Below are 12,292 nucleotides of genomic sequence, written 5' to 3' on the forward strand. Positions count from 1 at the left end.
TTACAATCATGGTGGAAGGGGAAGTAAGCATGTCTTACAATGGAGGAGCAGGAGAGAGCGAGGGAGAGAGATAGTGAAGTGCCACACACTTTTAAACCATCAGATCTCATGAGAACAGTAAGGGGGAAATCAGCCTCCATAATCCAATCACCTCCCACCAGGCCCCTTCTCCAACTGGACGTGAGATTTGGGCGGGGACACAAATCCAAACCATATCAATACCTAATACCTCTTTAATAGGTATTTTTGAATTAGTGCTTGAAGGCATTAATAATGTATTAAACTATTTCCGGGGGGTCTGAAGAGGGTACTCAACCTTGTAAAGTACTTTGGGAGCTTGGAATAACTTGTTTGGTGAAGACTAGCAATAATCTTGGCTAATTTGGCCCTTTGATTAGCAATAATTGCACCTCGGATAAACCTTATTGGCTGCAATATTGCCACTGCACAAAGCTATTTTGGCCCTTTAAATGTCCAGCCTGAAAGCCACCTGCAAGGCATTACCACTAAAGATCATGCTTTCTAAAGAGAAGATTCATTTACTCCCCAAATTAGAAAATTAGTAATTCAGCTTTCCTCTTAACATGCATTTAGTTGTTTTTATTCAGTAAAAATAGGAAATTTATTTCTAGTAAATTTTGGATTAACTGGAACCAATTAATAAGAAATTTTTGTTAACTGGATTATTTCCCAAAACTATCTTCAGACGGAAGAACATTATATGTCAAAGCTGTATCTGAGATTGAATACAAGGAAATTTCATGGTTATGTCCACAGGCATGTGGTGTGAGCATTTTATCTTATGACTCCTCTATAGTGCTGATTAATATTCAGAATGATGAGCCTTATAGCACACTGTAAAATTATGGCTCATAAAACATATTTATATTCAATTTTATTAGTAAGGCAAAAAAGTGAGCTAATAGGTTTTAGGAGGATTTTCAGTAGACAGAGCGGCAATAACTCTACATTTTGCATTTTCAGGGCTTAGAAAAGGGAGTGATGGTGTTTGTTTCAGTGGGGCTGCCTTATGTGTCATGTGGCCATCAAAATTTATTTGTGTTACTTCAAATGGACCTTTGCAAAATGGTTTTGTTGGGTAGGGAAAGTCAATTTTCAAGGCAAAATCCTCAACTGAATTTTTAGGGAATGGAATTCTATGGTTAATTAAACTTCCTAACTAAAATTGCAGGCCATAAGTGAATTAATATAGAAGTAGAAAACCAAATACTGCATGTTCTCACTTATAAGAGCTAAACATTGGGTACACAGGGACATAAAGATGGTAATAACAGACACCAGGGTCTCCAAAAGGAGGGAGGGAGGAAGGTAAGGGTTGAAAAACTTCCTATCCCATACTGCGTTCACTAATTGGGTGATGAGTTCCATCAAAGCCCAAACCTCAGCATCATGCGATACATCTACACAGTGAATCTGCATATGTACCCCTGGAATCTAAAGTTAAAAAAAAATTTCAAGCCAACTAAATTCATTAATCCACATGTTTACCATAAAATGTGAGTACATTAAGATGCTTTAGAAATAATTTCGGCCTGGGCAACATGACAAAATCTCATCTCTAAAAAAAACCAACAAATCAACCAAACAAACAAAAATCAGGTGGGCATGGTGATACTCACCTGTTGTCCCAGTGACTCAGGAGGGTTAGACAGCCAGGTTGCCCAGGCTGGTCTAGAGCTCCTGGACTCAAGCATCCCAAAGTGCTGGGATTACGGGTGTGAGCCACCGGGCCCAGTCTACTTTTCTTCTAATTATTAAGTCAGAAAAAATTAGGAATTTAACAGGAGCTTCAGGTTTGTTGGCAGTTTAATTTAAAACAAGAAATGAGATTCCAACTAAGGCAGTTTCTGGTTTTGAAGTATAACTTTTTTTTTTTAATTTAAAGACAAGGTCTCACTCTGTCATCCAGGCTGGAGTACAGTGGCATGATCTTGGCTCACTGCAGCCTTGACCTCCTTAGCTCAAGCAAATCCTCAGCCTTCTGAGTAGCTGGGACTACAGGTGCATGCCACCACATCTGGCTAATTTTTGTATTTTTGTATTTTTTTTTTTTGTAGGTAGAGTCTTATATGTTGCCTAGGCTGATCTCAAACTCCTGGTTTCAAGTGATCCTCCCTCAGCCTCCAAAAGTGCTAGGATTACAGGCATAAGCCATTGGGCCTGGCATAGATTGATTTTCAATTAGCAGTGATCAGTAGTCAGAAGTATATATTAGTATTCTTTTATTCAGTTTATCTGTGCAATAATTTTATAAATTAGCTGAAAAAAGTCATGCATTCACCCAGAATACCAAATACCTCAGGGTAAAAAAGAAAAGCAAAGTTAATCTAGACTAAGTAGCCATTCTGGTGTGAACCTCATTTCCAACAATAAAGATTCTTACCTTTTGGTGAAAGTTGAAGGGATGCCTGATCACTGACTACATCCACATGCTTACTGTCTCTCTGTAAGTGAACCAAAACTTTTCATTACTTAAGTTGAATAATATTAACTCAGTAAATATTTAATAGAGAAAAATAAGCTACTTACTGAAGATGTACAATGACTTGAAGAGGATGTACCTGTCATGGTCGTTCTAGACTGCACTAATAAGGGTTTTACTTTCTGAAAGACACAAAAGATATGTACTGTGTTATCAGGAGGAAATAGTAGTCAAATCAAATGGATGTTAATGTTCTCCAGCCTTTAGTTGACCAAGATATGGAAACTATGCTTGTCACTTATTTGCTCAAACATGGCTGTGGAAATCCTTTTCTTTATTCCAATGGGATAGAGCCTCTTTCTTCTTCAGGCCACTTTGAAAGAAAACTATTTTCCTTAGTATTTCTTTTGACTCTACTTCCTTTTGACTGTTCCTACAATTGAGACTTACTACTTGCAACTGGTCGGAAGCCACAAGGTCATCCCCACCACCTTACTAGAAGCTACAGCAATGGTGTCCTGATTCCCGAGTTAAAGAAAACACTTTCCTGAAATTAAAGGAAGCACCTACTTCTAGAAATGATCTATTATGAGATCTAGATGAAAATCTCCTTAAGCCTTTGCCTGGGACAATGAAGTATAAGAATATATGGATTCAAGGAAATGTAGACAGATGACTCTGGAAATGAATAGGCTGAGATGAAATGCAAAGGACTTCTGGATGTGGTATGGAAAGATTACTTGTGAATAAAACACAGACATAGAACTTAAATCCAAATAAGAGTTTCATTTCTTACATTCTTCAATGTTGCTGTAAGCTGATGAAAAAAGCAGGGGCCAGGCACTGTGGCTCACACCTGTAATCCCAGCATTTTGGGAGGTCGAGGTGGGAGGATCACTTGAGCCCAAGAGTTTGAGACCAGCCTGGGCAACATGGCAAAACCTCGTCTCTACGAAAACTACAAAAGTTAGCCAGGTGTGGTGGCACATGCCTGTAGTCCCAGTCACTTGCAGTGCTGGGGGAGCTGAGGCAGGAGAATGACTTGAGCCCAGGAGGTTGAGGCTGCAGTGAGCAGTGAGTGTGCCACTGCACTCTAGCCTGGGTGAAAGAGCAACACCTTGTCTCAAAAAAAAAAAAAAAAAAAAAAAAAAAAAAAAAAAAAAAAAGGCAGCAGGCCAGCAGGAATATCCAGGTCCAAGACCAAGAGAAGATGGAAACCAGGACTTCTACCCTGGAGTTCTCATTCACTTTGAGGGCATTTGCCAAACTTCCTGAATATGTGTATGAGTTGTCAAGGGTTCCTATGACTTGGGAGGAGAGGATACAACTCAGGGCCCACCTAAGGTGTGGAATTTAACGAGACACTCCCACCCCACTGTAAGTCTGGGACTGAAATGCTATAACTAGAGTAAAGGTAAAATACTACCTCAAGTGAGGCTCCCCCAAGCAGTCTGCAAGGAAAATGTTCCTAAGGTTGGCAACTAGTTGAATAACATACTCTCCTGTGAATTCCTAACCATTACTAGCCCATGCCATTTGCCAGCTGAATTCACAAGGTGGTCTGAAAAGTGATATGCTAAAAAAATTAATTTAACTAATTCCAGAATAATGGTGTTCATGGCAACTGAAAGAAGCACATTTAAACCTTTTATGGAAAAATTGCTCTTCAGCCGAGTCCTCAGAGAATTTTTATAAATAAGGTTCCAAGGAAAGCGAGCAGCTCATTGTCAAAAATCTGTAAATACATCATGAGTAGTTGCTAGCATAAACAAGATAGTAGAACTAGAGTCTCTAAAACTTCAAATATAGAAATTCTCATAGAATATAAAATAAGTATGTTAAATATGTTTCAAGAAATAAAAAGTAGAAGCTTGATGATAAATAATTTGCATATTTAAAAAAGCAAACAAAATTTATTTCTATTTTTTAGAAAAATGATAAATGTAACAATTGAAATGAAAGTCAAGAGGCCAATTTTAGCAGAAAAATTATACATCTGTGAAAATAATACTTAATACATTGAAAGAGAGAATGAAACATACTATCAAGGACCCAGCTCAGAGAGACAAAGTGATGTCAAATATAAAGGCTAAGCAAAAGCAATATGAAGGGTAGAGGGAAAAGGTATAACCTCATTTGGTCAGAGTTTTAGAAGACAGAAAAGAAAAGGAGTATGGCAAAATATAGAGTTAAGAACTGAACACTTTCCAGAACTGATGAAACAAACTAACCTCAGCTTTCAAGAATCCTGATAAATCTCAAACAGAATAAACAAAAAGAAATTCACAACTAGACACATCATACTGAAAATGTAGAACACTGAAGAGATCTTAAAAGCAGCTAAAGACAAGAGACAGATTAATGTTAAGAAAGTCACAGTTAAAGAGATAGCAACATTCCAATGGTAACAATGTGTATTAGTCCATTTTCATGTTGCTGATAAAGACATACCCGAGACTTTACAAAAGAAAGAGGTTTAATTGGACTTACAGTTCCACGTGGCTGCAAAAGCCTCACAATCATGGTGGAAGGCAAGGAGGAGCAAGTCACATCTCACGTGGAAGGCAACAGGCAAAGAGAGGTGTGCTTGTGCAGGGAAATCCCCTTTATATAACCATCAGATCTTGTGAGACTTATTCACTATCATGAGAACAGCATGGGAAAGACCTGCCCCATGACTGAATTACCTCCTACTGGATCCCTCCCATAACACACGGAAATTCAAGACAAGATTTGTGGCTGGGCGTGGTGGCTCACGCCTGCAATCCCAGCACTTTGGGAGTCTGAGGCAGGCAGATCATGAGGTCAAGATATTGAGACCATCCTGGCCAACCTGGTGAAATCCTGTCTCTACTAAAAATACAAAAATTAGCTGGGCGTGGTGGTGCATGCCTGTAATCCCAGCTACTCAGGAGGTGAGGTAGGAGAGTCACTTAAACCTGGGAGGCAGAGGTTGCAGTGAGCCAAGATCGTGCCATTGCATTCCAGCCTGGGCGACAAGAGCAAAACTCCATCTCAAAAAAAAAGGATGAGATTTGGGTGGGGACCCAGCCAAACCATATCACAATAGAATCTAGAAGACAGTGTGTTCTAGAAGACAGATATGTTTTTTCCCCATCTTTGTCGTTTTACCTACCTTTGTTCTTTGATAATGGTGATGTACAGATGGGATTTTGGTGTGGATGTCCTTTCTGTTTGTTAGTTTTCATTCTAACAGTCAGGACCCTCAGCTGCAGGTATGCTGGAGTTTGCTAGAGGTCTACTCCAGACCCAGGTCACCTCCAGAGGCTGAGGTGGGCAGATCACCTGAGGTCAGGAGTTTGAGACCATCCTGGCCAACATGGTGAAACCCTGTCTCTACTAAAAATATAAAAATTAGCCAGGAGTGGTGGCGGGCGCCTGTAGTCCCAGCTACTCAGGAGGCTGAGGCAGGATAATTGCTTGAACCAGGCAGGTGGAGGTTGTAGTGAGCCGAGATTACACTACTGCACTCCAGCCTAGGCTACAGAGCGAGACTCCGCCTCAAAAAAAGAGAAAATTCTAATGAATGTACTTCATGTAGAAACCAAGTGATCTCAGATAGAGGGTCTGAGATGTAAGAAGGCATTGCAAATAAAGTGGTAAATATGTAAGTAAAGTTAAACAAATATTAATCAAATATGCCAATAATAATAATAATGTGCTATGAAGATTACGGAAACAAGGTAGAGTTAAAATAGATGACAACAGCATTACATACTGACAGAGGGTGGTAGTTGAAATTTAATCACCCAAAGAACTTTTATTGTTCACCACTGTAAACATAGAGAGGTAATTTAAACTTTCCTGATAGAAACTTTCCTGATAGAAATTAAAAAAAAAAAAAGAATGAGAAAAAAATAACCAATTCAAAAAATGTAAAGGAGAAAAACACATACAAAATAGAAACAAATATAAGATAACAACGTATAATTAAAGCCAAATTGTATTTGTGATTAGAATAAAGTAAATGGACTAAATGCCCCAGTTAAAAGACAAAGATTGTCTAACTAGATTAAGAACAAAGTTTAAAACCAGCTGTATGCTGTATAAAAGTCACATCCAAAGCAGAAGCATATAAAAGCCTGAAAGTCAAGGAATAGACAAAGATATGCCAACAAAATAATAACCTAACGAAAGTGGAGGTAGCTCTAGTAATATAAAGCCAAAACAGACTTTAAGGCAAAAAACATTTGTAGAGATAAAGTTTGTCATTACAGAGGTGGCTCTAAGATGGCTGAATAGGAACAGCTCCAGTCTACAGCTCCCAGCGTGAGCAATGCAGAAGACAGGTGATTTCTGCATCTCCAACTGAGGTACCGGGTTCATCTCACTGGGGCTTGTTGGACAGTGGGTGCAGGACAGTGGATGCAGCCCACTGAGTGTGAGCCAAAGCAGTGCGAGGCATCGCCTCACCCAGGAAGTGCAAGGAGTCAGAGAATTCCCTTTCCTGGACAAGGGAAGCAGTGACAGACAGCACCTGGAAAATCGGGTCACTCCCACCCTAGTACTGAGCTTTTCCAATGGTCTTAGCAAACGGCACACGAGAAGATTATATCCCGCACCTGGTTCGGAGGGTCTCACACCCAGGGAACCTCGCTCACTGCTAGCACAGCAGTCTGAGATCGAACTGCAAGGCAGCAGCGAGGCAGGGGGAGGGGCACCTGCCACTGCTGAGGCTTGAGTAGGTAAACAAAGCAGCCAGGAAGCTTGAACTGAGTAGAGCCCACCACAGCTCAAGGAGGCCTGCCTGCCTTTGTAGGCTCCACCTCTGGGGGCAGGTCATAGCTGAACAAAAGGCAGCAGAAACATCTGCAGACTTAAATGTCCCTGTCTGACAGCTTTGAAGAGAGTAGTGGTTCTCCCAGCACGGAGTTTGAGATATGAGAACGGACAGACTGTCTCCTCAAGTGGGTCCCTGACCCCCGAGTAGCCTAACTGGTAGGCACCCCCCAGTAGGGGCAGACTGATACCCCACACGACTGGGTACCCCTCTGAGACTAAGCTTCCAGAGGAATGATCAGGCAGCAACATTTGCTGTTCAGCAATATTAGCTGTTCTGCAGCCTCCGCTGCTGATACCCAGGTAAACAGGGTCTGGAGTAGACCTCTAGCAAACTCCAACAGACCTGCAGCTGAGGGTCCTGACTGTTAGAAGGAAAACTAACAAACAGAAAGGACATCCACACCAAAACCCCATTTGTACATCACCATCATCAAAGAACAAAGGCAGATAAAACGACAAAGATGGGGAAAAACAGAGCAGAGAAGCTGAAAATTCTAAAAATCAGAGCTCCTCTCCCCCTCCAAAGGAACACAGCTCCTCGCCAGCAACGGAACAAAGCTGGATGGAGAATGACTTTGATGAGTTGAGAGAAGAAGGCTTCAGACGATCAAACTTCTCCAAGCTAAAGGAGGAAGTCCAAACCCATCGCAAAGAAGCTAAAAACCTTGAAAAAAGATTAGACAAATGGCTAACTAGAATAACTAGTGTAGAGAAGTCCTTACATGACCTGATGAAGCTGAAAACCATGGCACAAGAACTACATGATGAATGCACAAGCTTCAGTAGCCGATTCAATCAACTGGAAGAAAGAGTATCAGTGATTGAAGATAAAATGAATGAAATGAAGCGAGAAGTTTAGAGAAAAAAGAGTAAAAAGAAACAAACAAAGCCTCCAAGAAATATGGGACTATGTGAAAAGAACAATTCTACGTCTAATTGGTGTACCTGAAAGTGATGGGGAGAATGGAACCAAGTTAGAAAACACTCTGCAGGATATTATCCAGGAGAACTTCCCCAATCTAGCAAGGCAGGCCAACATTCAAATTCAGGAAATACAGAGAACGCCACAAAGATACTCCTCGAGAAGAGCAACTCCAAGACACATAATTGTCAGATTCACCAAAGTTGAAATGAAGGAAAAAATATTAAGGGCAGCCAGAGAGAAAGGTTGGGTTACCCAGAAAGGGATGTCCATCAGACTAACAGCTGATCTCTTGGCAGAAACTCTACAAGCCAGAAGAGAGTGGGGACCAATATTCAACATTCTTAAAGAAAATAATTTTCAACCCATCATTTCATATCCAGCCAAATTAAGCTTTGTAAGTGAAGGAGAAACAAAATACTTTACAGACAAGCAAATGCTGAGAGATTTTGTCACCACCAGGCCTGCCCTACAAGAGCTCCTGAAGGAAGCACTAAACATGGAAAGGAAAAACTGGCACCAGCGACTGCAAAAACACGCCAAGTTGTAAAGACCATCGATGCTAGGAAGAAACTGCATCAACTAATGAGCAAAATAACCAGCTAACATCATAATGACAGGATCAAATTCACACATAACAATATATATATATTTTTTTTTGAGATGGAGTCTCGCTCTGTAGCCCAGGCTGGAGTGCAGTGGCCCAATCTTGGCTCACTGCAAGCTCCGCCTCCCGGGTTCACGCCATTCTCCTGCCTCAGCCTCTCCGAGTAGCTGGGACTACAGGTGCCCGCCACCACGCCCAGCTAATTTTTTTGTATTTTTAGTAGAGACAGTGTTTCACCGTGTTAGCCAGGATGGTCTCGATCTCCTGACCTCGTGATCCGCCCGCCTCGGCCTCCCAAAGTGCTGGGATTACAAGCGTGAGCCACCGCGCCCGGCCCACACATAACAATATTAACCTGAAATGTAAATGGGCTAAATGCTCCAATTAAAAGACACAGACTGGCAAATTGGAAAAAGAGTCAAGACCCATCAGTGTGCTGCATTCAGGAAACCCACCTCATGTGCAGAGACACACATAGGCTCAAAATAAAGGGATGGAGGAAGATCTACCAAGGAAATGGAAAACAAAAAAAGGCAGGGGTTGCAATCCTAGTCTCTGATAAAACAGACTTTAAACCAACAAAGATCAAGAGACAAAGAAGGCCATTACATAATGGTAAAGGGATCAATTCAACGAGAAGAGCTAACTATCCTAAATATATATGCACCCAATACAGGAGCACCCAGATTCATAAAGCAAGTCCTTAGAGACCTACAAAGAGACTTAGGCTCCCACACAATAATAATGGGAGAATTTGACACCTCACTGTCAACAAAAGACCTGCGAAGAGACTTAGACTCCCACACAATAATAATGGGAGACTTTGACACCCCACTGTCAACATTAGACAGATCAATGAGACAGAAAGTTAACAAGAATATCCGGGAATTTAACTCAGCTCTGCACCAAGCGGACCTAATAGACATCTACAGAACTCTCCACCCCAAATCAACAGAATATACATTCTTCTCAGCACCACATCGCACTTATTCCAAAATTGACCACACAGTTGGAAGTAAAGAACTCCTCAGCAAATGTAAAAGAACAGAAATCATAACAAACTGTCTCTCAGAACACAGTGCAATCAAACTAGAACTCAGGATCAAGAAACTCACTCAAAACCACTCAACTACATGGAACTTGAACAACCTGCTCCTGAATGACTACTGCGTACATAACAAAATGAAGGCAGAAATAAAGATGTTCTTTGAAACCAACGAGAACAAGGACACAACATACCAGAATCTCTTGGACACATTTAAAGCAGTGAGCAGAGGGAAATTTATCACACTAAATGCCCACAAGAGAAAACAGGAAAGATCTAAAATTGACACCCTAACATCACAATTAAAAGAACTACAGAAGCAAGAGCAAACACATTCAAAAGCTAGCAGAAGGCAAGAAATAACTAAGATCAGAGCAGAACTGAAGGAGATACAGACACAAAAAACCCTTCAAAAAATCAATGAATTCAGGAGCTGGTTTCCTGAAAAGATCAACAAAATTGATAGAACACTAGCAAGACTAACAAAGAAGAAAAGAAAGAAGAATCAAATAGATGCAATAAAAAATGATAAAGGGGATATCACCACCGATCCCACAGAAATACAAACTACCATCAGAGAATACTATAAACACCTCCATGCAAATAAACTAGAAAATCTAGAAGAAATGGATAAATTCCTCGACACATACACCCTCCCAAGACTAAACCAGGGAGAAGTTGAATCTCTGAATAGACCAATAACAGGCTCTGAAATTGAGGCAATAATTAATAGCCTTCCAACCAAAAAAAGTCCAGGACCAGATGGATTCACAGCCAAATTCTACCAGAGGTACAAGGAGGAGCTGGTACCATTCCTTCTGAAACTATTCCAATCAATAGAAAAAGAGGGAATCCTCCCTAACACATTTTATGAGGCCAGCATCATCCTGATACCAAAGCCTGGTAGAAACAAAACAAAAAAAGAGAATTTTAGACCAATATCCCTGATGAACATCGATGCAAAAATCCTCAATAAAATACTGGCAAACCAAATCCAGCAGCACATCAAAAAGCTTATCCACCATGATCAAGTGGGCTTCATCCCTGGGATGCGAGGCTGGTTCAACATATGCAAATCAATAAACATAACCCATCATATAAACAGAACGAAAGACAAAAACCACATGATTATCTCAATAGATGCAGAAAAGGCCTTTGACAAAATTCAACAGTGCTTCATGCTAAAAACTCTCAATAAATTAGGTATTGATGGGACATATCTCAAAATTATAAGAGCTATTTATGACAAATGCACAGCCAATACCATATTGAATAGGTAAAAACTGGAAGCATTCCCTTTGAAAACGGGCACAAGACAGGGATGCCCTCTCTCACCACTCCTATTCAGCATAGTGTTGGAAGTTCTGGCCAGGGCAATCAGGCAGGAGAAAGAAATAAAGATATTTAATTTGGAAAAGAGGAAGTCAAATTGTCCCTGTCTGCAGATGACATGATTGTATATTTAGAAAATCCCATCATCTCAGCCTAAAATCTCCTCAAGCTGATAAGCAACTTCAGCAAAGTCTCAGGATACAAAATCAATGTGCAAAAATCACAGGCATTCTTATACACCAATAACAGACAAACAGAGAGCCCAATCATGAGTGAACTCCCATTCATAATTGCTTCAAAGAGAATAAAATACCTAGGAATCCAAATTATAAGGGATGTGAAGGACCTCTTCAAGGAGAACTACAAACCACTGCTCAACGAAATAAAAGAGGACACAAAGAAATGGAAGAACATTTCATGCTCACGGATAGGAAGAATCAATATTGTGAAAATGGTCATACTGCCCAAGGGAATTTATAGATTCAATGCCATTCCCATCAAGCTACCAATGCCTTTTTTTCACAGAATTGGAAAAAACTATTTTAAAGTTCATATGGAGCCAAAAAAGAGCCTGCATTGGCAAGACAATCCTATGCCAAAAGAACAAAGCTGGAGGTATCATGCTACCTGACTTCAAACTATACTACAAGGCTACAGTAACCAAAAAAGCATGGTACTGGTACCAAAACAGAGATATAGACCAATGAAACAGAATACAGCCCTCAGAAATAATATCACACATCTACAACCATCTGATCTTTGACAAACCTGACAAAAACAAGAAATGGGGAAAGGATTCCCTATTTAATAAATGGTGCTGGGAAAACTGGCTAGCCATATGTAGAAAGCTGAAACTGGATTCCTTCCTTACACCTTATACAAAAATTAATTCAAGATGGATTAAAGACTTACATGTTAGACCTAAAACTATAAAAACCCTAGAAGAAAACCTAGGCAATACCATTCAGGACATAGGCATGGGCAAGGACTTCATGTCTAAAACACCAAAAGCAATGGCAACAAAAGCCAAAATTGACAAATGGGATCTAATTAAACTAAAGAGCTTCTGCACAGCAAAAGAAACTACCATCAGAGTGAACAGGCAACCACAAAATGGAAGAAAATTTTTTGCAATCTACT

General features: G+C 40.3%; 1 protein-coding gene and 1 pseudogene across 1 annotated transcript in view; both read right to left on the bottom strand.

The window, feature by feature from the left end:
- CUNH10orf67 (chromosome unknown C10orf67 homolog) overlaps positions 1–12,292 on the bottom strand; it is a 157,705-nt gene that overhangs the window by 18,525 nt on the left and 126,888 nt on the right. The window contains exons 15-16 of the mRNA XM_058432271.1: positions 2,551–2,625; positions 2,405–2,465 (exon numbers count right to left, since the gene is read on the bottom strand). Coding sequence (XP_058288254.1) covers positions 2,405–2,465; positions 2,551–2,625 — 136 coding nt within the window. The remainder of the gene's footprint in view (positions 1–2,404; positions 2,466–2,550; positions 2,626–12,292) is intronic.
- On the bottom strand, positions 390–455 carry LOC116477050 (U4 spliceosomal RNA; annotated as a pseudogene).

This window comes from Hylobates moloch, unplaced genomic scaffold (genome assembly GCF_009828535.3).
Source record: "Hylobates moloch isolate HMO894 unplaced genomic scaffold, HMol_V3 SCAFFOLD_2, whole genome shotgun sequence".
Lineage (NCBI taxonomy): Eukaryota > Metazoa > Chordata > Mammalia > Primates > Hylobatidae > Hylobates > Hylobates moloch.